Genomic DNA, 25909 nt, shown 5'->3' with positions numbered 1-25909 from the left:
GGTAGATTGTACACCGATTGAACTTGGTATTGTAATTAAATAAAAAAATGTTTTAAGACTGTATCTATATATTCCTGTTTTCTTCCTCTCAATCTCCTGTGACGTTATATGAATTGTTGAAACCCGATTAGAAATGGTCCTCCAAATGAAGTCTGATGGATTGAAAAAATAAACTTTTAATTACAATTTCAGAACCCAAACAACAAGACGAATGTGTGTCGCACGTCAGAGGGTGCAGGGAACAAATTGGTGCGCGTATTCAGCTTTCATGTGCATCCTGCACGAGATACCGAACGCAGAGAGGGTTCTGCTCCACGACAAGACGCGAGAGAAGGCAGATGAAGATGAAGTGCGCCAGGCTTGGGCGCCATCGCCGTTTTATTAGTCTTCACCGCTGCGCCGAAGCTTATTTTGCAGCCTGCATTGTAATGAGAGAGAAAGCAAGGACGGAGGAAGAGAGTGGGTGGGGGGTGGAGGGATTGTGTAACACTGCGTTACGTAACACAATATGCATGGCCTTCTCTCTTTCTGGCTCTGCGTGTCTGACAGCGAGGCGCGCGGCAGAGCAAGCGTGGGGGTGGGGGTGGGGGTGGGGGTGGGGGGGGCATGGAGGGTTTAAGAGGGTGCTGGTGTTAATGAGGGCGATGTGGAGCGACGCGCGCCTCGCCGGAAAATCATACCTCATTACGGCGCTGTTTCTAATAATGCCGGTGATGAGGATAAGTTGTTTGGGAGGTGAGGGGACTCGGAGAGCGGACCCCTGGCTGGTCCAAGATTAAATCTCAAACACGGAGTGGCATTCGAGTGGGTTTTTGCAGGGTAATTAAAGTCGATAAAATGTTATTGCTTTCACCCACAGCTCACCTTCACACTGACTGGGCTCAACTGTCAGACATTGGCAGGCTATCCGACCTCTGACCTCGAGGGAAGTAGACGGCCAAACGAGGGCAAACACTTCAACACTTTGCACGACACCGGCACAAAACTTCAGTTATTTACATTTGATCTCGTTTTGTCGAGCAAAACCTCAGCATGGGAAACAGTGAGAGTTTCAGCTTTTAATTCAACTTAATATTTAATAACGATGAACCAGAGGTTGTATTTTTTCCAAGTTGTGAAGAGAAAGAGATTTCAGACTTCTTTTTTCCAAACAACCCCAAAACAAACTCGTGACGACAATCACATAGAAAATCTTTATTCAAAAAAAGACTACAAAACAATCACACAGTACTGCGAGAGCTGACTTCTTCCTGTTTCTGTTTCAGACATGATCAGTATTCCCAGACACGACCGTCGACTCGCTCAGGCATAGTTGACTTTGACACAGAAAGTCTCCTCGGTCTTCTCCTCCGTGTTGTTAACGTAGACCAGGATCTCCACAGAGCCAGGACTCTGGCTGGCGGCGAATCTCAGTCCAACGGTGTGAGTCTCCCCACCGCCAATCTGAACACAACAAACACACTACATATTCTTCTTTTTTTTTCTCTTTTCTTTTTTTTTTTCTGGAGACGCATGAGCGCCTCAGTGGAACTGAATAATCTGCAGTTTGCATTTCAAGATATGTGCACGGTTGTCTTGGGATGAAAGGTTGATGTGGTTAAAGAAGTCTGCTGGTACCTCGGAGCAGAGCTGCTTATGCTTGAAACTCATATTTTCCAGGAAATAATTGTTCAACACAAGGTCTGGGATGGGGACATGAGAAGCGAAGGCTCGCTCTGCTCTCGGGTTGATTTGCACATGTGAAAAAAAACATCCCCCAAAAAAGAAAGACAAACAAAATCAACTTTTTAGGAGGTTGAACACACAAAGTGGCTTTACATTTTTTTAAGAGTCATTGTGGAAGAGGTGGCAAGTAAAAAAACTTGCTGCGGTCAATGTACGCACATCGTTATTGCTATTCTCAAGATCAAAACCGAAGACATCGTTTGAAAAACAACAACATCAGACTAAAAGATAGACCTGAAAGCAACGACCACACACAAGCTTGTGTGTTATAGTCATAGGAGGGATCGTATTTGTAGACTAAATATAAGGCTCATCAAAAGCTTTTAAATTAGCACATGGGAGCAAATGCTTTTAACACCCTGCTATTATAGTTTTCACATGAGGGTTAGTGCACTTTTAGCATTGTTGTGACAATACTATGACCTGCAGAATATTCACAGAGAGCCATTAAAATGTAAAAAGCTGTAAAAAAAATTGCATCCACTGCTCACGTCAACGAACGCATTCTGGCATCGGTTCGTTGCGATGACTTCAGTCTGCGCTCTTTTCATATGTGGCCTGAACTACAAGCACGTCGAAGGTCTCAGTATTCTTAATCAACACCGGTCAGGGTTCAATCTCTCAGTGAGAACGTCCCTTTCAGTTTGTTGGTGTGAATCCACAATGTTAGAAGCGACGTCACCAAACTGAGTAAGAAGCGGATTAAGCTTCCTGGCGTCATCAAAATGTCGAAGATCAGTCCAACTATTGAAGATTCTTGAGTCAGTTTGTCTCTCTGTAGTCTCCACTCCGCCGCTCACACCCAACTCACGATGGAGAGTATCTGTCTGAGCATCTTCTGCGCAGGCCACTGAGTTTCCAGTAATTACACCAGTTTAGTGAGGAAAAACCAAAATGGTTTGTATTCTCAGAGGTTGTGCCCTCCTGACACCCCGCTCTTTATTTTCTGGCTCTAAATGATCATCTCTCCACACGGACAGCAATTTAGATTATTCTCTTTAATTAAAGGGAGACGACGACGCTTAATGCTGTAATTCTTCTTTGCTCAAGGTTCACAGTCGGCACAGTCTTCATTTTGCTTTTAGTTTCCTTCTCGGTTTTCCGAGTCCTTCAATCAGACCAGAACTGCCGTCTTGTATTTTTCCGTAATAGCCAGCACTCGAAATATGGGTCAATTTTAGGGATTTATGCAGTAATCTTCCCCCAAATGCGTGGCAGTATTGATCTCTGCTTTTCTTTTCCTCTTGACAGCTGGTTTTATCACGGTGAGGTAGTTATGTCAAAAACCGGGAGAGAAAAGCTTCTCCACATTTGCTTAATGCCATGGGCACAGTGAATTCTTTATAAGACACCTGGAGCCTCACTGACAGGATAGAAAAAAAACAAAAAAAACCCCACAAAACAATAGGCTTTTTTATCACTCTGCCCACCTCCTGTCTAATTGATGCAGTGTCTTCTGGCCCACAACACTGAGCCTCTTTAATAGTTTATGTGGAAACAGGCTGCTGTTGCATCTCATTCATTTATTTCCTAATTTAAAATGATGGTTTCCCATTTGTTTTGGCATTTTATCACACCTGAGCAAGTGAAAGGCAGTAACAGCAGTGACGCCAGCATTCCATGTCCATTTGTCCAGAGCAATCTCTCTCTCTCCCTCCCTCTCCTCCCTCCCTCTCTCTCTCTCTCTCTCTTCTCTCTCTCTCTCTCTCTCTCTCTCTCTCTCTCCTCTCTCTCTCTCTCTCTCTCTCTCTCTCTCTCTCTCTCTCTCTCTCTCTCTCTCTCTCATCTCTCTCCTCTCTCTCTCTCTCTCTCTCTCTCTCTCTCTCTCTCTCTCTCTCTCTCTCTCTCTCTTCTCTCTCTCTCTCTCTCTCTCTCTCTCTCTCTCTCTCTCTCTCTCTCTCTCTCTCTCCGGAAAGCAACCAAGATAATCATTCACCCTTTAAAGCTTGAGGATGAAAGACGAGGTGGAAAATCACCACTGCCATTTGCTTGAGAACAATGAGACGCGACAAAGATGACAACAATTAGGTTTCCTCGGATGACATCTGAGAAGTGCTGCGGCTCCCAGAATCTCATGTTGCACAATCAACATTGAGTTAAAATGTTGTTTCTGATGGGAGAGTGGTAGATATTTTTGTAGCAGGCCTTATTTCTTCTGAGTTTTGATAAGAAATCCCAACAGTTAATAACTGAATGTTTTGTCAATGTGAACTCCATTAACTATGAAATAAGTCGACAATAGTGTAACAGGTCCAATTGTTGCAGGGGTTTATAAAAGACATATCTGAATGAGATAAAGCAGGTGCATAAGTTGAGCGTTAATCGATCAGCTTCACCAATCCATTTGTGAGATTTGGTCTACTATTTTGCCCCCCACCCCCAAAAAAAAACCCCCATCCTGCTTGTAAAGATTTCATCAAGCGAAGTTATATATTTAACCCATAAGGCACCAAAAATCAGGACTAGAACAAAACAACATCTGAGGACGGCCGGTGCTGATCAGTGTACCGACTGTAAGCTTCAAACGTCGGGCGCTCATATGACATCCGGCTCAACTTTCTCACAAAGTTTCAAGAATCACTTCTTGAGAGAAAATATGAAGCTCCCACATTTCTCCACGCGGATCATCTGGTCCTGAAAGTTAAAGCAGCCGTCACAACAATGAGGCAAGACAATGGTATGAAATTACCATCTCTCGACGCCACATGTCTGCAGGCTCAGTGCTGCTCAAACAAAGGCTTTCTGGACCAATCAGAGGAGCGCGAGCTCTCGTAGTTATTAAAGCGAGACACGCACACACTGAGGGGATGTGGAAGGACTTATATGATAAATGCACATTTTATCCACTTGCTGTACTTGTTTAAGCTGCAGATAATGGGGGTAAAAAAGCCTGCAGATGTTCATAACGCATCTCTTTTGAAGGCATTTATACACAGGAAGCAGCGTGTTTCTCTTCTTTCTCAGATTCATTTCTATTTTAGTCGATACAGCTGCCTACACATGCTGACGCTTCTCCTGCCCTTTATGTGCGAACGCGTCGTTCCTTTATTCCGTCTGTGGGTCAGGAGCGCTTTGCATTAACACTTATGATCGTGACATCATTTACACACTGATAACAACATGAGACAATCGAGGGGAACTTCCTCGACAAGCTGTTGTTCAATGTATCGATTTCGTCCAGACGGCTTCTCATCTTATCTCACCTGGAACTTATCCTCTCTGAACTGGAGCAGGTCCGGATGGTCTGAGCGCAGCAGGAAGGTGCGGCTGCTGGTGTAAGGATTGGTGTAGGAGATTTTCCGAGAACTGCCGCGTCCACGGCCAACTGGGACACACACCTCAAATGCCTGCACACACAGAGTACAACGGCGGTTACCACTGGCATACTCTTCTAAATTTGTTTAAAGGACATCACAGGACCGTCGCTGCACAGGATAAAAAAGCTCACATTGAAAAGTGAACCAGCCTGTAGTTAGAGAGATTTCAGGAATGTCCTTGAGTTGTCACTTCACAGGCCGGATTTTAATCCTCTCGCAAATTCTGAAATGAGATTTAAAGTGCACTAAAATTAAGATTGATGGATAATAAATAGCTAAATGGAAAGGAGGCTAACACAGTTTGATAAAATGGTGCTTTCCAGTTGTCCTCTAGACTAAGAATTCTAAGTTTTTGCCCGAGCTGAGGAGAAGTGTTAAAGGACTCAGAGTTGACATTTCAATACACATGTCTACACAACTATAATTTGTATTTTATTGTCAATCAAAATACACACCACAGGTGCACACGCGAACGGAAACGTCATTGCCAGTGGCTCAGATCGCAACACTTAAGGCCCAAGGTTTAAAAATGAAAATAAAAGTGTCAATAAACAAAACAATAAAAAGTATATATCAAAGGAAACAAGTAATAATGTCCCAAGATGTATAAGAACACTAGTGATGTTGCCCTGACATTATTGCACTGGATTATTTCACTGGGAATTACATCATCCTCAAACCTGAGATTACACAATGTAATATTAGTATTTAAAGTCAGTTAAAGCTAATACAAGAACCGTTAAGTAATAATAGTAATGGTTTAGATTTATACAGCGCTTTTCCAAGCCGACTCAGAGTGCATACAGAAACCATTATTCATTCACACCAGTGGTGGTGAGCCACGTTGTAGCCACAGCTGCCCCGGGGCATGCTGACGGAGGCGTGGCTGCCATTTCGACCACCACCAACATTCATGCACCATTCATACGAGGCAATGTGGGTAAAGTGCCTTGCCCAAGGACACAATGACTTGGATAGAGCTGGATTTGAACCGCCAACCCTACAGGGTTTGGACGACCAACTCTACCACTGAGCCCAAGTGTCAATATTGTCTTTGTTTTGTTTTTTTCCACAAACTTGGGCTGAACTGGAACGCTACAACATGATTTTGCGGAGTTGGTGAGATCTAAAAATCTGTACTATTCATATATTGGACACATTTTTACTACATTGAATTGTACATGCATTTTAATAGTGTCAACATATAACAATCATATGCATTGTGAATAACGAGGGGAAAATCACTATAATGTGAGTATAGTCTGGAGTTGGTCCGCTGATCAGGTGCACAGTTGATCAGTCAGACGTTTTGTGTAGAAAGGCGGACAGCACGTATAGGAGGGATTGGCCCCGAGTGCTGGCCTGGGATGTGCTGCACTTAGCCTTTTCTTGACAAAAGCCATAAAAGGATTGGGAAAGTCCATCTGGCCCAGGAAAGTACCAGGATGATTCAAGCAATGGATGTGACTCTGAGTCAGCGGTGGCTTTGAGCTAGACTGACATTTAAAGGGGCTGTTCATCACACCACTGCTCTTAAGGAGGTGGAAAATGAGTGGCACTAAAAAAGAAAAAAAAAAAAAATTTATCTAAAGTCCTGTTGGCAGTTACCTCATGACGCTGGAAAGATATATTATCTTTTACTTTTATGCATATGCGCCCATCTAAAATCCTGACAACTGCATTATCCACAAATTGTTTGCACACTGTGGGGTGCCTTTAAAGAAAACAGTACGACGGAAAGCACTGTCCAAAGGAAAGATAAAGTGGTAAAAAAGGACTAAACATAGCATGAACTTAAACTAATATTGATTTTTTTTTTTTAGGTGACTAAATATGTTCCTTCTCTGACCCCGTCCATCCACAGGAGAACATTACTTAGCTTTGTCAGTACACCAGAGGCTGTGCTGACCCTGATCTCCTGGCTGGAATAACCACCTTATCCCTCCACTTCAAAACATCCAGACGGCGGCTTGAAGGCTCACAATTTCTCCTCGTGCAACCTTGTAACGACTGTATATCCGGCACAAAGTAGCACCAAGCGCAGTGCAAGTGTCTGTGCTATTTCTGAGCCGAAGCAGTTGTCATTTTCCTGTCTGGTGCCCACGCTGTTTAAACACCCGCCGCACTTGCACACATGCACATTGGGGGGATTACTATTTTGAGACTATGGGAAGTAAGTACAGAATCAATCAACAAGAGGAAAGTGTTTTAGCAAATAGTTTTTTTTATAGTTTTGAAGCAGACATGCTCAAGCATGGCATCACTTTGTTTACTCATGATAATTCATTTTTGTGTGAACTGACATATCTGTGTTGACAACACTTCAGAAAAGAGGGGCTGGTTTCAAACTTGATTGACACTTTCCGGAGTAAAATGAACTGAATTAAGTTCCATCATGAGTTCAATTCACACATTACTGTTCTTCAGCAGATTTTCAGTTATCTGTACTTCACTTGAGTTTGGATTTTTACTCCCTCCTTTTAAACACCAGCACTGACACAAACAAATCCCCTGGATTTTACAATAATAAATTGTATCGATTTAAACTGGGTAGGAAAACCTTGATTTATAGAAGGCCTTCACTCATAAAAGTATCTGATGTCAGCTTTAAAGTGTTTTCATTTTTGTGTGTCCTATTTCTTTTAATTTGTCCTTTTTACATTTATAACATTTTGTTTCACTTACAACAAATCACAATAACTTCAAAATGAAATTTTATGTGATATTTAAAGTGATTTCTACACATTGCAGCCATGTTATTGCGGGTTTCATTGAGACACTTGTTCCAAATTCTATTCTGATCTGTGTTATCATGAATGATGACGCTCGTGAATCCAACTAATACAGAATACACACCAATATTACCTGGAGTAATGTCTATATCAAGCAAAGACAGCCAAGTGCAATGTTCTGCGCTGGACAAGTGTTGTACACAGAAAATGACACATCCCCTGATTTTAAAACAGTTTGTCTTCCAGGTTTTGGCCAAACCCACGACAACAGCTGGGCTTTCATGGAATTGGTCAATTTGGGGAATGACGTCTTATTGCCAGCCTCATATTCTGTGAATGATGTTGTTTCTCTGGAGTTATCTTGTGGCCTTGACTGTATCATACCGTTCCAGTAGTTTCAGCATTTATTAATGAACAGTTTTGTTCTATTGTCCTGATAAGACACAGATGGCCAGACGTTACATCAGCGGCTTCAACAAAAGGCTCTATTCAACCATTTAGGCCCAATTGCCATAGAAGCATAACAGCATAATTATTAGTATAAGATTGTGATCATTAGTGCTATAAGTCTAATAATCTTCAATAATCAGCTGAATACAATCAGTGAGTGCATTCAGTCACAGAAGTGTAACACCATCACATATTTTCTTTTTACAATCGACCAATGTCATTGAAACATTTGGGTTTGTGATGAAACTTCCGTCAAAAGATAAAGGTTTGTGAACGTCAACATAGCTGTACTTCTTCATGTCTGAGGACTGGAAGTACTTTTTCCACCTTTAGACATTGGACTCTATCTTTACAGAATGAGAATGTTTCTTTTTGTAAATTTGGTTTCAGTCAACAGATACGTGAAAAACGGCCCACAGATAAAAAAAAACAAAACAAAAAAAAGAGATGATGTATTTTTCATCTCATGAGGTCTTTAATTAGTGCCTGAGAGATGCTGACGATAACAAAACCCACCACTTGGTAGATGAGGGCCACTGTGTAGATGCTCACATCAGAAAAGTACACAGATTGTGTGTTTTTCCTACCTTGGACAGGATGGGACGGTGCACATTGAGACAGAGCAGCCAGGCGGTGACCAGTCGTCGCTGCTCCAGGTCCACAGCATTCACGTAGAAGAAGCGGCTGCCGGCCTGCCATGGCTGCACCTTCAGCTGTAGCTCCTGCACCGCTGCAGGAGGCAAAACAAACACACCTGCCGGGTCCACCTGCACAACAAGGTGGGTTTGGCTGTGTTTGTTGTAAGACAAAAGACTGAGTTAGGTGTGACACCCGATAAAGAGAAAGGCCAGTAAGAGACATAAAAGAGTGTGGAATATATGGAAAAAAAGACAAAATAATGGGGAAACAGTGTTTGTGGAAGTCAGAGAAAGGTAACGCGAGGTGTACGGATTACACGAGGATGGTTGAGAGAAAGTGTGAATGAAGCTCAGTGGGAAAAAAAAAAAAAAGAGAGAGAAAGGGAAGGGGCGGACAATGAAATGAGAGGAAGTCGAGGCAGAGAAGTGACAAACATAAGGACGTGAGAATGGGATTTACTGTGCAGCTCCTTTTCAATCTGTTGAGAAAAGCAAAGCTATTCTCTGATGCTGAGCTTTATCCTGTTTTATAAGACTCCTCCAGTGCGTTCCACAGCGAGCTAACCTGCTGAGAGTCAGATCAAAGCGGGCCCGTCGATGCATACGGTGAAATCTTTTAAAAATACATCTGTCGCTTTTTCAGCCAGCACCCCATTTCTACGGGGAAAACATGTTTTGGTTATACTGTATGGATCCGAGGTGGTCGTGACAGCCCATCACTTTCTTTTTGTTTGCTTTGTTTTTGTTTTTTCCGTTGGTGAGTAATATGAAATGCCCTTTCCTGAGTGAGAAGCAGTGTCAACCTCTTTCTGCTTTTGTACTCACTTATGAATAACAAAGGATCCATTAAAAATAGAAGTATAAATAGAGGCCAATCTGACACTCCCGGAACACATCTTTATATGTTCAGAGAGCATAGAGTCAGCATTAATATCTCAGATCATGTCAAACTGTGTCGAGGCGTGATCCAACATGACTGCGGAAAGTAATGAGGGAACCCAGTAAAATGAACTGAAATGACAAGAAAAGAGCCATTATGCTGTCAATCTAAATTTGTATAATCCTAATAATGACTTGAATCTTAACCTGGGGTTATTACAAAAGAGACAGTTGCTGTTCCTTTGTTTCCTGCTGCTCACAGAACAATTGACATAAAATCGCTTTGGATATGCATTTTTCCAATTGCTGGCATGGTAATAAACCTGTCCAAAAAAGAAGAAGAAAAAAAAAAATCCCTCACAGCTCTAAAATTGTCATGAGGTATGTAAGATTTAATAGATTTTCCAACTGAACAACAACTATTATTTTAATATTAAAGAGCTACATTACATGCTCCTTTAACATATTAGAAAAAAAAATCATCTTGTTTCAAAGCACACCTAATGAATATACTAACCAGATGTACGAGGCAGCGATAAGGAAAAGCAGAGCATTGTTGCCGACTCATTACACTTGTATGTAACAAAGCAATCTGTAGTTACTAATCAAAGAAATATTGTTGATCTCAAAATTGTCCATTGATAGACCCACTTGTGATGCACTCATTGTACAAAGAAAGGTCAAGAACTGCTGCATATAAACCTTTGTTATCACCAATTAAGTAACTGTTCAGGCCATTCTGAATGTGATACAGCCAATAAGGTAATTAAATATTAATAGACTATTTCATTATCGCTACAACCATGACCGCGAGCGTTGCAGTTTGAATGAATATTACAATTATCCTATCTACTATACCTATTTTTGATAAGCAAACTGCAAAAAACCTCCCGAAAAAGCTTGTATTTCCAAGAAATGCAACCATATTTATGTGTTATTACAATACTGGCCTCAGTTATTACAGTTTGAAATGTAACCATCTCATATCTTATTATATTATTGGCAAAATATTTTTTTGATGAGGGATCAAATATGTCATTGGTAAGTTATTACATTATGGGGTTTACTACCACATACTGATGAAGGTCAAACGTATTACATTATTGATTATTACAACATATAATACAATGACAGAAATATGTGATTTGTTTTTCCTCAGTGAAACACTCTTGCTGCTGCTTTTTACCAACTTAAACATCAATTTGACCATATTGCTTAATGTATACTGAAAAAAAGCTTTGAAAGTCTAGTCATCAGGACACAGATTTGCATTGATATGTGGGACTTATTGCACAAAACTGCTGACTTGAAGTTTCCCATGGTAGTAAATTTGAGTTTGATTGTGTCTCTCTCTGCATTTGCCCTGTGATGGACTGATGCCTCCACCCATAGTGAGCTACGTTGATTAAAGCAGTACAGAAGATGGTCATATTTCTTTAGACAACGTCAGTACTTGGAGAAAACACACAAGGAGAACCCACTGCAAAACAAAGAAGCAAAAATGTACAAAAACGATCAATTCTGTGTGGACATATCCACAAAAAAACAACAAAATTGTGAACGCCAATAACAAAACTTAGAGTGTCTGTGTCTTTCACTTCGGTATCAGACACACTAAGACACTGAATTGAAACCTGCATCAAAACAACAAACCTCCCCCTAACTAAACGTATTGCTTTTGTGCTACAGTTGGGACTTGAAATTGAACATAAGCCATGTAGACCTGTACAGGCCTCGGCACGCCATGCTTCTGAGAGCTGATTTTTGTTGTGAATCACATCTTGACGTGGGGCTTCTGCCAGACTGGAGGGAGCCTGATGATAAATAAAGTCGCCGGATAAAATCAACATGCAAAGTACCTCGATTTCCTTAGGGTGTGAGGAGAAACATTTGACTTTGCGAACCGCCTGCCTCCCCCTCAGAATGACTGATTGGCAGCTCCGCTGGCCGGTCACACAGCTGACGTCCACTCGCTGCAGGAAGTGCACGTAAATCTGCCAGATCTGGGAGGGTGCCGCCATCCACTCATCACTGCAGACAGGAAGCATCATCAAGAACAATTAAGGCAGCCCCCCCTCCCCCAACCCAGGTTGGTGCTGCGTGGAGCGGGAGGTGAGCAGAGCGCTGATCTACAGCTGCGCCAGCGTTTTAATAAGCAGAAACATCGTCGTCATCCTCACAGTGCTGAGATGAAGAGAATTCAGTCTCAGTGGCCCGAGCTGACTCGAGTGGGAGGCGATGCAGTCACCAACTCAGCTCTGCTCAGAGACAACAGCGCGCAACGAGCACACCGGGAGGTTTGGAACCGAACTGGAGCGATACGGGTTTATGAGGACACGACAACAGATAACGTTGACATTTTGAAATGACATTTGGCGTCGTGATTTTTTAAGTATATCCATAAATTCATTGCATTGTCATCTAATGCTGGTATTCTGATGTATTGGTAAATTAATTAACCAAAAAAAGTCAAATTTTAGTGGGCATTTCTCAAAATCTGGTCATAACATTTGTTTCCATCAAATTTACAAAGAACCAGGTGACAAAGCAATAGTACACAACATGAATCAGGGACAAAACAAGTGAAAAATTTTTTGTTATTAAACTTAACCGATGCATTTAGCATTTTAGCAGAACATTGAGTATCTGACTTCTGACCATCATTGACTTATGGGATCCTATTTCATATAACTGTTTACAAGGGCAGAAGCACTAAAAAATAAATGGAATCTGCCACAAAGTTAAGTATTCTTTCTTTTTGTTAATTACAATTAAATTAACAGACTTTGGGGGGGATTTTTCACCCATCGATCCAGAAAGGAACTGTAACTCCAAATAAAAGTGGTCTACGTTGTAAAGAGGATTGGTTAAAACAATTGAAGTTGAGAGGGGTTTTTTTTCCCTACAAATAGGAACATTTACTTTAAACTTAAGTAGCTTTAAAAACTTGAACTTGATTGGCATTTTCTGGCGAATACATGTTCAAAACCCACATTATCCACTCATCTCTGATCTACATATTGACCTTCCTACTTAATGATTTTTAACACAAAAGGCTGGAGCAGACTGGAGAAAACAACACAACACAAATACTCCTTTTGAACTCGAGGCGAAGTGGAGCCGTCACATCTCATGCATTCAGACTCTGAATTACACAGTGACTTCTGGATTTTCAAAAGAGACCATGCTGTTTTCAGCAGAAAATCCATAATCTGAAAGATGACATCATAGCTAACAGGTGCTCGTTAGAGGCTTTTCAATAACAGCATTATATTGATCTGACATTATATTGTAGTGGCGCCTGCAATGCAAAGTGCTCAACCTCCATTGAGAGCAATCAGCCCAACATACATGTAGGACTATCAGAAAATGAGTCTATGCTCGTCACAATCCACATCACCGTCTCCTGACTGACAGTCATCGGCCGTACCTTTGTTTTAAAATAGTTTTTTGTGAGGATGAAAATATATTTAGCACGTTACTCGGGCTTAAAGAACACACGCGAAGCGTTCGTGATGAGAAACGCTCCGCGCGAACGCGCAGCCAGTCAAAACTCCATCATCCCCTGGTGACATCAGACTGGAGTGATAAATCCCTGACATTTCAGAAGACGCAAACGACGGCTCCTAAATACGAAGGAGCCAGCGCATAATCACGATGGAGATTTGGAGGATGGATTCTGTAACTTCAGGCAGTCCGACCAGCAAAACCTCAGTGTAATTAGTAAATTAAGTCAAGCCTGCGTGAACAATTTAATTAGTCTGAAATAGAAGGGCTCCCCGGGCGAAGCTGTGTTTGTGTGCACTGTGTACACCGTGCCTGGTCAGTAAATAATACATACGTGAAAACCATCACAAAGAACTTTTTTATGTGTGGACTGGGACTCCCCGGCACTTTCAAGTACACATCTTGAGGCTCTCCTGGCACCTGGATGGAGGGAGAATAAAAGCCAGGATGGATGTTAGAATGGAAAGGTGAGAAAGGAAAAAAAAAAAAAAACTAGAGATGAAAGACCTCAACCCACCACCACCACCATTAGCACTTTAAAAGTGCATGCCATGATGTAGGAGTAAGCCTTTGTGCTGTCAAAAATAGTTTCATGACAGGACAGTTTGAATGAAGTTCTTTCTGCCCGTGAACAGTTATCAGTCCAGTAATTCATCCCCTGCTCATATAAGAGCAGTCTCATACTGTCCTCATACGTGAAAGCAAATAATGTCACTCACTCACCTGCATTCTCGTCTGGCAGATGATGTTCGGGTCACTGCAGCGCACGGAAATGTGAGTCCTCGCATCTGTGCTCCCTTCTAGTTAAGCATTCACGAGAGAAAAAAAATATCAAAATCATTCATAAGCTTCCAGCACATATTTGAGGAAGACGGCATATTCAAGCTGCTGAACAAGTGAACAGAAAGAGTCTATGATCAATTTTATTCATGCATGTGAGAGATGTGCACATGTGCTATTTAATTTTTCTTTTCTTTTTTTCATTTCCTGCTCTACATGTTGCTGGTGTTATTACATTTTCTTGATTTCCTTACATTGGGAGATTGCTTTTGTTGATATTTTGGTAAAAACGCAATAAAATGAACATTATTCATTTCCATCCTTGCAAACAGCTTATTGTTTTTTTGCACATACATATACGTATTTAGAGTCGAGGAGCTCATTTGGGCACAATACTAATGCTGAAACTGCTATGATATGATATGCAAAACAGTAAAAGTGGAAGAAGTCTTTTACAGAATTCCTAAGAACACAGTCAAGGACACAGAGAGGGACTTGTGGGACAGGGTGAAATGGCTGATGGGGGACAGCATGGGGACACCTGCGGGGTCGTGCCATGGTTGCAGGCGTATGGCCTTTTTAAGGAAACAGAGCTCGGGGTGGTAAAGTCGGAAGGTCTGGTCAACGACGTGGGGTGTTGGCTCCACATTCACTTGGCAGATGGCCATGGGTTTGCCATCTTTCCCTTTGAAAGTAACCTGTGGAGGAAAGGTGAGAAGTCAGCAGCGTTATCAGCAGGCCGCTGCCCCGCCTGATGTTAAATATGCAGTGAAACACCATTACCTCCTCTCAGGAAATGTCAAAATACTAAAATAGCCACAGCTTATTTCTAATCTTCTTCAGGAAGAATGAAACTTTATCACAGAATAGTTTGGTATTCATGAAGGGTTCGGAGCACTGGGACGAGTATGACTGTAATTCATATTTAAAATGAGTAATCGCAACGTGATTGTGTTCGGTTCCATATGAGGTTTGGCTGCAATGTTTCCTTTTATTCTTGATCTAAAATCACATGACTCCGTTGAGCTCCTTATCTTTACTGACAGCCACAGCCACCCCGTATCAGTTACATGTTTTCAGACGTTTTCCACTAGAATCATATTAAGCAGCAACGGCGACAAGTAATTTCAACAAAGCTCTCGCTGTCTCCCAGTATGTAGGACCTTCAAATATATCCCTTTCTCTGTTAATACGCAATAACAAAAAGCCTACAGTCTAATTCCTTGATTTCTTAAGGAAATACTAAATGGGAAATGTCTTTATTCTGGAGGTAATCCGGCCTGAAACAAAATTTAAAGGTTTGTAGAAGGCAGGCAGTGAGAAGCTTTATTTAAGAAATCCTCAGAGAGAATGACAATGATGGAGCACACGGTAAACTAGAACATAAAAAGTTGGTTTCAGTCTGACTGCTCAAGCTCCCCAGGGACCTACTGAATGTGCTTTGAAGATTTCTAAAGAAAAAAAAGCCCAGAGGATCTGTGTGCACATCAACAGGAATATGTTCATACATATACTGATTCTATATATATTTACATATGATAGCGAGCATACACTAACGTTGCTTTGAATTCCCATGGCACAAGGGGATATAAATTAAAATAGATAAAAGTAAAAAAATATATATTTGTTTTCATTTTTGAAAATTCATTCGAAAAGAAAAAAAAGTCAAAAACTCGAGTCTCATCGCCAAAATACAAAAACGGAAAAGAAAACAAATTTTTTTTAACCAAATTTCTTCAGAGTAGTGGACACAACTGAGACCCAAGCTAAGATATCAGTGATGCTGCAATGAAAGTTAACTAGTATTAGTCTGAAAGTCATGTTGTCTGGGTGAGTTTGTAAAAACATGCATAATGCAGCAGCTTTGGGAGACGTTATTTGGACATTTCACTGTTTTTTTGCTCCTGACGTCTCAATAAAATTGGCTTTATGTTGAGATTGAGTACTATGTCAAAGTATAGGTTTGGTTTTTACGAAATATAAACATTTTCAACACATATACTCTGCACCACAACAAAGAAAAAGTTGAAAGTTTAAATTTAAACCTTTTTAAGGCACTTTACCAGTCAACATGAAATTGGGATGTATGTGGGCCCCTGAACTAAAATGTGTTCAACACCCCTGGATTAGACCCTCTCCCAGCTTGGTACAACGTACGGTCCATCCATCATGGTGCATACACACAGTCACCAGTAAACCTGGCGTGCATGTCTTTGGATGAAAAACGAAACTTCAGAGTCAAACCCAGAGCTCTCTAATAGCACATCCCTCCATCAACCACACCTAAAAAGGTATGACACGCTGGCAGAAGCCCTCTGAGTAAAAGAATGACCATGGAAGCCACATGGCTTACGGAGTTTGTAAAACATCCTTAAAAGACCCTGAAAAACTTCCCGTGTGAACACCGTTCATGAGACAGTCATCATAACTGAGACAAGAGTGAACGCAGTCAGACACCGACATGTTTGAGTGCAACTTCAGATCATGCAATCACTTCACTTTCACCATGATGGCCTGAAATACGGGGACAGAAAACAAATGGCTCGGAGACTGGCCAACAGAATCTCATTGGTAAAGTGGTTGCAAATGTGTCATATTTGTTAATTGAGGATGGTCAAAATTATTGCACGATTGGTAGGTATTACATTATTGGTCATTATTACATTACCGGTTGGTCCAAAGGCTTCAACAATGTCACAATTCAAATAAAATTCTTTGGGAGAAGATTGGCTTGTTGAGCATGGAACGATGAGAAATTGTATCGATTTAAAACTGAAAATGAAATATATGAAGCAATAATAGATGTGTCTCTGTTAGACTCCATGTTATCCCCTGCTGTAGTTTCATAGGTTTTCTCCATGTACACAAGTTTCTTGTAACTAAATTGACTGTATGTGATGTAGTGACGCGACTCCGTTCTGAAAGCTTCATGCCTCTTTGCATGTTGCAGAGTCTTGTTGAAAATGTCGCTGTGGTGGCAGGATTACAGTTTTCAGGAGGAGCTGATTGATTCATATGTTTACCCAGTGTATTTCAATCTGTTTGTTGTTACACATCCAAAAGAATCCAGTCATGGATTTCTCTGTGAGATACTAAAACGTCCAGCAATGAGAACTTCACTTTCCACAGCGTGGTCATCGAGCACGCGGCAGCTGTCCGGACTGTTGATGCGTCAGATTTGTGCCATGCTGACCTGCCGGAGTGGCCCATATCTGGCTCTGATGATGTGTGCTGACTGACAGCGATGCCAAAAGCTGGCACCCTGACAGCTCTGCTGTTGGGGCTTGTCAGTTTTAGCGGGACACAGATTTGATCCAGACCTGACCTCTCTGACCTCTTGACAGGAGTTTTGCTCAGAGCAGCAGTGCTGACACTGGCACACAATACACACGTCGTAAGCAAGCCCACAGACATGCAGGCACGCACACACAAACAAACACACACACACACACACACACTTGGCAAGCTGGCAAATATTTCATCACCCTGTGCAATGGGGGAGCTTCGGGCTACTGTACTCTGCAGGAACAACGGGATTATGGCGAGGTGCTGCAGGTTAGCAAGCAGCGACGGCTATCTTGTTTTAGAATGACGCTGCGCGGCAGTAATGTAAGCAGAGATTTAAGCTCCAGTCTATAATAAAACAGCCGAAATTTCAATTTGAACGGATTCACGAGAAATCAAAGGTAATTTTGGTGACAGCTGTGGCGTACAAGAGTTGCATTGAACCTTACATCACATGGTCTCATCTCAGCATATCCCAACAAACCCATCACATCGTCTCCCCACATGAACATTCTCCATCTTCCAAACAGCTGAATGTGTGCTTAAAAAAAAGTACAATAACTCTCGAGTAATACTGTAGACGCACGCTTCATTTAAAGGAGATTAGTCAGACATGTCAAGCTGTCCTCCAATCTGAGCTAGTTTAACTCTGCAGCCTGACATTTGCCAGTTTAAGAAGATAAACAATGTTCAGTAAGATAAAAGTGATTTCCAGCATATAATTTTACTTGACAATCTCGTCTGGCTAGTGTGAGTTTTTTTTTTTAAATAGTTGACACTTCAAAGTGTTCTTTGTGTCTGAGCTGTGACTACAGTGTGGGAGAGGAGAGGAGGAGAGAAGGGATGAGGCGGTGCACTGCCACTCCTTGGAGAGTTGTCTGGGAGAGCGTGCGTACACCATGTTGGTAGATGTGGGAGTGTGGCAGAAGGTTAACGTGAACAAACTCACCAATCGGAAGCTTCACTCTCCACAACGAGTGGCTTTATCGTCAGATTCAATCAATTCATACACTTGGAGATGCCAATAACATTCAAAAAGAGCTCAGATGCTGGCCGAAACACAGAGTGTGAATCCTGATTGCATCGTCAAACTATAGCTTACTGTAATTCCTGCCTGGAAACAAACACACGTCGGACTGAGATGGACAACGCTTCAGGTGGGGATAAAGATGGTGGAAGAGGAGGCATAAGTAGTCCACTTTGTACCTTGATAGATTTGGCAGGAATAATATTGGACAGATTCTTCTTGGCCACCTGAGAACCTCTGCCTGTAGGTAGGAAGCTCGGTCCCTGTGAGGGTTTGATAAGAAAAAAAAACTGCTTATCAATATTGAAAATCTACAGAAAAAAAAGCAAATGGTTGCAATGAAAACTGACTATAAATGATAACAACGGGCAGAAGGTAACTAAAGGGCATTAAACCTCCAGTAATCTATAAAAGATAAGAACACAACCAACAGGAACAAATTGCACTTTTGGCATCAAATAAATAAATCCAGAGCTTGTATTTTCTTTGCATGTGTGTACTTTGGAATAGAGGAACTATGGTTGCTAATCTTTGAGGTCAAGTGACGTTTATATAAAGGGTGATTCTATCGTCTTTTTCTCCCATGCTGTTTTTGTAACAAAAACACATTTTTAGAATATCTAAAGCCAGTGACATAAAAAAACAAAAAACAACAAAAATTTTCTTAAACTGGAGTCAAAAAGTAGAAGTGTGAAGAAGCAAGTAATTTAAACTGTGATGGAGCCACTTTGATCTGTGGTGATGTAAAGATGCAGGGACTGTTACTGTAAAACAAATCTAACAATTTCACGGGTTCATGCAGCCATCGGACTGATGAAATACAACACCATTTTGTCAAAGATGGCGCAGCAAGCTCTAAGCGTCACTCCTGAAACAGGGATTGACGAATCTCAGTTCCGAAACGTCCCTTCGGTCCACTCCTTACCTGGAGTGACATGGTGTGGTCACAAAGGAAGCTTTGGTATTTCAGAGGAATGTGGACACTCTCGTTGGACCGGAGGTAAACCCTGGGACCCGGAGTGCCGTCTTCTGAGTGGAACATGTTTTCCTCAACTGGGGTAGGAGTTTTGGTGAGGGCTTTGAAGTAACGCCACTCCTCAGTGGTGGTGATGACACTAGATGAAAAGATTAAAGGACACGAATGAGATGAAACCCGGCTCCGACATGCTTTTGAAAGAGCTCGTGTAGAATCAGAGTTGAACTTGTTACATGATCGGACATAAAAGTCTAAACTGCCATGTTTATTACTTGTTGTGACAAGACCGGGTAAAAGGGAACACGCTGATGTTTCTGCTGAAATATGTGGTGGTGTTGGAGAAAAAAAGAAACACAGCAGGAACAAAACGTGTAAATTGGACATTTGGTTTCCTGGTTCAAATGTACTCTCTTTTGACCTCTACTTAGCAAACCTTGTGGAAATATATTGTGGTTATACACAGTTCTGGACGACAATATCGATGGATTTATCGCCACATCATTTACAGCAGTGATTCTCAGCTGATGGGTTGTGACCCAAATGTGGGGTTTCTACTCGACTATTGCTTACTCAAAATTCACCTTATTCTAATTCAATAGATTTGAAAAGTTGAATATTTTCTTGATGTTTGATTGATCGATTGAGGGATGGTGGTGAGTCTCAAAGCCAGATCAGTGGTGAAACACTCATTTAGAGCAGGCCGATGCTGGAGGAGCATTTAAACTAGACAGTGGAAAACCCCCATCAGCCACCAGCCATCAGGTTCAATACAGAACATCCATTTCTGAAGAGTGACAGCGAATCTTTCAATGAAACACTTTGAAAAGGGTCTGAATGATATGACTCTTCTTTGCTCAGCTTCAGCAGAAAAACGAAGGCATCACTGTGCTGAGACGAAGACAAATACAGAGAGAAGCTGCTGTGTCCCAAGTGTGGACAACTATTGTCTTAAAATGTGTTTTAGGGCCTTGTACTGCCAGTATTAGAAGAAGCTCCAACAGTAAATCGTTGGTTCAGCCACATTCGCCTGCTAATTGAAAAATCCAATTTTAGTCATGCTTCGCTCGCAAATCCATTAAACTAATAACCACAAATCCTAAAATCTGAAATCAGAAAAAAATTAAACGATGAAAAAAATGCTTAATGGGCTAATTCCATAATAACATTAATCAAAATCACTGTATTTTGACACAATCATCATTATCATGATCATTTTCTAACTCTAATGTATAAATTATGTACATTCAAGGCTATATACAATAATATAGCAATTACATGTGTAACAGAGTAAAAATCATTTTAAATTTGCTTTACAAAAAACAAAAACAATGTGAAATTTGTTCAAGAGGAAGTATGATGATGATAATCTCAGTTAGCAAAGTCTCTTAGAACATCTTGATACATTTAATATCATTTTTTTCTTACGTTTCCCTTGCCTAATCACAATAATGAAAAATGTTGTGCCAAGATAGTAGCCATGTAAGCTTCGGACCAGAAAAACACTTTGTATGATTAAGTTTTTGACAAGAAAAAAGTATGGTTAGGTAACGTCAAGCATTATGTAAATGTGCTATCAGTATGCATTCTATTACATCCATCCAAACACTTCCCACTCGGCTCCCTATTCATCTTTTCATACCGTGTGTATGGTCTTTACACTTCATCATACAATTTTCTCGATTGCTACATCATGATTTTCTACAGCCACCAGAATTAGCATCAGTGCATTAATTGGGTGGAGAAGAGCCTCTCAGCATTTCCATAAACATATCCATGTTTGCAGAAGAGTACAAGAGAAGACTGAGCTGAGAATAATCATAAAGCATTATATCCCTTGGAAACAGGATGTTGCTTCCTCTGTTTTCATAATGAGAATATTAATGATACCAATGGGCATCTGGTTCAGCATCCTAAAGAAACTCTCCAAACCCATTTTTCTTGAGGCCAACAAGCTTCCTCTGTAATGTACATCCACTTACATGAGATGCAATGTAAAGGGTGCACGTTAAAGAGAGGATGACACATGTTTTAAAGCAGACGTGGATGTAAGGACACACAGAGCAAAAAAAAAAAAAAAAGAGGGTCCACATCCTGACGCCAAGTTGATACTAATGTTCTCATCTGGTGCTTGTAATAAAACCAAATGGTGGCCACCTAATTTATACAGTCATTCCTTGGGGACACATAAATGAGCGAGAAATTGTTATAGTAATAGGCTTCACGAGAGGTAGTGAGCATTTTTTTGCCTTTGATATGTGTCCAAGAAATAGAAGGAAAAAAAAAATACTTTGGAAACAAAATATTCCCCTGATGTTTTCACACTCAAAGGAACAAATTCTATCCGGATCTCTCATTCTTACAATCTACTACCAGCAATGTAAAGATGACTTATTCCCAACAGCAGGAGTGAACTAAATCCCACGGGCGGGCAGTCACACTGCTCTCACACAATGCTCCGCTTTTAATTACTGACAGCAGGTATGAAAAAGGCGCACAGAGGTCAGTGAAAGTCCCTCCTCCGCTCCCCAACAAATGGATTTCCTGTGAGAAAAGAACAGGAGCAGATAAGACACTTCAACAGAAGGAGGTCTCGTCTCCACTCGTTCCTTCTTCCTTTGAATACTAAAATTTCACGCACAAATGCATAGAGGGAAGTGCTGCTTTAAACATCAAAGGTTCCCAGCCATGGGCATGGAGAGGGGAATTTCTCTCAATAGGAGAGTGAGAGTTTATGAATTTTTCAGGGCCCCACCTCGCTAACATTAGGGAAAGATGCAACAGCCAATTCTGTGAAATTTATTTGGAGAGTCCCACCTGTGCACTCAGAATAAAACATTTCGCCCGTGGCTTATCAAGACAACAAAGAGTGTTTGTGTGTCTCTGTTTCACCTGAGTCTCCATGAAAAACCGCCGCTCGATTCATTTTTAAAAAGGAAGGAAATAGAACAAGGTAGGAGACAAAGGGGACAAACAGATTGAGACAAATAGGGTAAAAAGAAAGAGGGAACAGAATAAAGATGATGATTAAAAGGACTGTGTGAGAGAAAAACTGAATCAATCCAGAGGAAGACATATAATGAGAGAGAAATAATGAGAGAGGAGGCAGTAGCATGGAGGAGAGTGTCTGACAATCTCCTGTCTCTCTGTTCGCCACCAATCTGGGCTCACGCTGGGCTCTCTGGGGCTAAGTGTAAAAGGTAACCATGCAAAATGGATGGCAACAGGTCTAAAATGTGTCCTCCACGTCAAGATGAGCCTGTGGGTTTGAAACTCGCGCAGACTTCAAAGGTGTAACGCGCCGAGCTTTCCACTAAGTACTCCTGCCTTCAAAGTCTGATGCAGGGTGTCTGGTTGAGGGTCAGACTTTCTTCTTGTTTGTATCTGTAGAACAAAGAGCTGACCCTAGGCGGTGTTTGTGTCCTCAAGAAAGCTCCTTGTCAAATACGGGAGGAACTGTTGGCAAGGACATAACAACTGAGTGACCCTGTAAACTAACTGAGGTACGGTTCACGTACTGCAGCATAGCAGAAGTCAGGAGGCTGGTTTTATTTTTTGTACACTTAGAACAGGTGAAAAAAAACCCGACAAAGACAAATGTGGCAATGTGACGCAGGGCAATGGCCTCATGCCATGTTCTCTAATGTGGGATAATTATTACTTTTACCAAACACATCCTCTTCCCAGGAAGCATTTCTGTCCAGGATTTAATACAATTGGATTGTTGTCTAATTGTGGCCAGTGTTCCTTTTTTTTTTTTTTTTTTTGTTTAAGTTACCTACAATACATGGCATGAGTATATTATCTAAAAAGTTTCCATCCATCCATCCATCCTGCTGCTTTGGGTCATTGAGGCAAAAAAGCCCAGACACAAACACATACCATCTTGATAAGAACATAAACAATAATAGGTTTTAATTCAATTAAAAAGAAAAACATTTCAGGCTTATCTCAAAGCAAATGAAATCAGGTCTTCCAAGACACATAACCAAGTCCTGGTGCCCTGATTCGATTTGCTTTGAGATGCCTCCGGCCTGAAGAAACGAGGATATGCAAAGATAGTTTCAGGTGTAGTTTTTCCTTAAAAATAAGAAAAGTGTTTATTCCTTATTCCAATTTTCAGTTTATTGTCCAATGCCTACTTCTTTAAAACAATTCAAAACGTAGAATGTATCTCGTGAAGTCACAAAATGGGTTTTGTAGTTATAGTACTTCGATTAGTATGCAAACATGAAGATAGTTAATAGTTTTGGACAATACAGTCGATTACATGCAGCCACTAATAAAAGTGTTTTCATATTGCCACTCTTTCTCACCTGTGGTATCATCTGCCTCTGTCTCTGCTCCCGCGTATCCACTTTTCCAGTGAGCTACCACAGTTCACATATACCACTGGTGTATACCACGACACAGAACACCTGCTGTGCAGGATCTCACATTGTGCTCGGAGGATCATTTTCTGAACAAATGCACATTTCTGCTCCCTGCAGACCATCTTTTATGTCGCGCCTCCCCAAACGGTCGAGCGTGAAGTTGGCGAGATGAGAAAGGATGCCCGTCATCCACCACAAATCCCGCGGTTCTAAACTATTGAAAGTCAAGGACAGCAGTTGCAGGTGAGGCAGATGGCAACCAAAACAGTGTTTGGATTCAGGTGCAGACTATAAGAAAAGAAAAAAGACTCAAGATTCACTCAGAAGTGGGTGTAATGTTAACAAAATAAGCATGTGGAGGTTGGTTCATATTGTTCACTTCATCCTCAATTAATGAGATGACAAAAGACTGATAATGTCAGTCTGTTAAGGGCTGTTTGCCAACGGGGCCTCATAAATTAGCTTTGCTTAGGGCCTCTATTTGGCCAGAGGCAGCCTTGTCAATGGTTGACTGCTTTCAAAATGACAGTTATTATAATTTAGAGTCTGCGTGAACAGTCTTTTCTCCATTCTTAAACTCTACCAACCCACTCTGTTTCTGTCTAAATGCTTGTTTTTGGAGGTTTTTCTGCAATGTAAGGAAACTTTCAGATTTTTTTCTTTTCTTTTCGCGTAACTGATTTCCACTCCAACTTTTTTTTTTTTTCCGGTGTTTCGTGTCTCCGTGCAGTTGAATACTGAAACAAAACAAAGTGCAACCAAGAAGTGCTGTAATACACCAGAATCAATCTGTACGCTGTAACCTACTTTCGAGCAACTATTTGTCATTGTAAAAAGCCAAATGTCTGCACGGCTTTTGGGTGAAACATTGTTTTATTGTGATAGCGGAGCAAAAAAAGCTGTAAAAGAGAACGTATGCAGCAAGATGAACAAATGGATTTATCAGACAATCATGGCAGTGGAGAAAAACATTGAAAGTAAATCCTGTAAAATCCTAGTCTTTCCTGGAACTAGTCCGATGAATCCTTAAAGAGGAAATGTTAATACTGCACGAATAAAACAGAAAGAACCAAGTGAATCATTTCTTCCTTCATCTTTTCTGTGAACACAGAAACCATATACATTACAGCCTACATCCCATAAAGTGGCAGCACTGCTAATCTACGATAAAGTACCAGCGCGTCATTAAATATATATGCGCTCTTGGCAGTGCTGTGCTTTGTGGAGCCTGAATTTGACCCTTTCAAGCCACAGTGCCGCAGAAGAGGCACATCTAATGCAGACGCTTCTTCCTTGTTCATTTACACATTGCAGACTCTGGGAAGTGGTGGCAGACAGTTTGGCGCGAAGTGTCACACCGCCTCATCAAGAAATAAATAAGCCAACAGGCCACTAAGCCAGCGAGAGGACAGATGCAGCGATTGATGACTCTCAATTAGACCTGGTCGGCCCGGTGGCCAGGCTAATGTCATAATGATTCATCCACAGCGCACTGCAGCCTTCGTTGATCAACGTGATATATGTTAATCCGAAGCTCCGGCATGAGCGGAATCCATAACAAAAGATTCGGAGAGGAGGGGGGATTAACAGTGATGCTAAGTGAAGGAAACAAACGGCGCATGGATACCCGGAACAGGTCATCCAGGAAAAATCAGCTTTAATAGCTGCTGTGTGTGGATAAAAGAGGGCATTTTGCATCTCACCAGCAGCGCGCCTGCATACACCTCAAGGACAACTGAGGGGGTGAGAACTTCTTTGTTCAGGAACCGACGGTGATTCGTGTTCAAATATAATGCTTGGTGGTTGATACCACTCCTGAACGCATCACAATTTGCACTATTTATTTGTGTTGATGCAAGCGTGTGAAATGTCTTCAGAGGAGAGACTTTGATTGAGGCCCTTGGAAAAAATAAATAAATAAATAAAGACATCTCGAAGAGACGAAAATACGCGCGCCTCATGAATAACATTAAAATATGTCACACGTGCATACAAATAGAATGAACATGCGATCTCAAAATGGAAGATTCCAAGACTGAAAAGTGCTCCCACCTATCCAAACAGATGTCAAAGCCGTGGCAGAAAATGAAAAATAAAAAATAAATAAAAACCTAAAAACAGCCCATGCAAACACGCACATTAGCACACACCTACACACACATGCATCACATCAAAACAGTGAACAAGCTGTGAATCAGACTCCCACAGCATGAATAAAATGCA

The 25909-nt window shown here is 41.3% G+C and overlaps 1 protein-coding gene across 1 annotated transcript in view; it reads right to left on the bottom strand.

Moving 5' to 3' along the window:
- Positions 1-1173: 1173 nt before the first annotated feature.
- The window catches only part of nphp4 (nephronophthisis 4), a 195970-nt gene continuing 171234 nt past the window's right edge, over positions 1174-25909 (bottom strand). The window contains exons 21-29 of the mRNA XM_080470227.1: positions 19266-19455; positions 18520-18603; positions 14570-14726; positions 13972-14048; positions 13583-13668; positions 11601-11772; positions 8812-8991; positions 4929-5072; positions 1174-1443 (exon numbers count right to left, since the gene is read on the bottom strand). Of these exons, the coding sequence (XP_080326353.1) occupies positions 1303-1443; positions 4929-5072; positions 8812-8991; positions 11601-11772; positions 13583-13668; positions 13972-14048; positions 14570-14726; positions 18520-18603; positions 19266-19455 (1231 nt within the window). The 3' untranslated portion in view covers positions 1174-1302. The remainder of the gene's footprint in view (positions 1444-4928; positions 5073-8811; positions 8992-11600; positions 11773-13582; positions 13669-13971; positions 14049-14569; positions 14727-18519; positions 18604-19265; positions 19456-25909) is intronic.

This window comes from Lipophrys pholis (assembly GCF_963383615.2).
Source record: "Lipophrys pholis genome assembly, chromosome: 8".
Taxonomy (NCBI): Eukaryota; Metazoa; Chordata; class Actinopteri; order Blenniiformes; family Blenniidae; genus Lipophrys; species Lipophrys pholis.
Note: the sequence above shows the minus strand (reverse complement) of the source record. Positions and strands in the feature narration are given on the sequence as shown.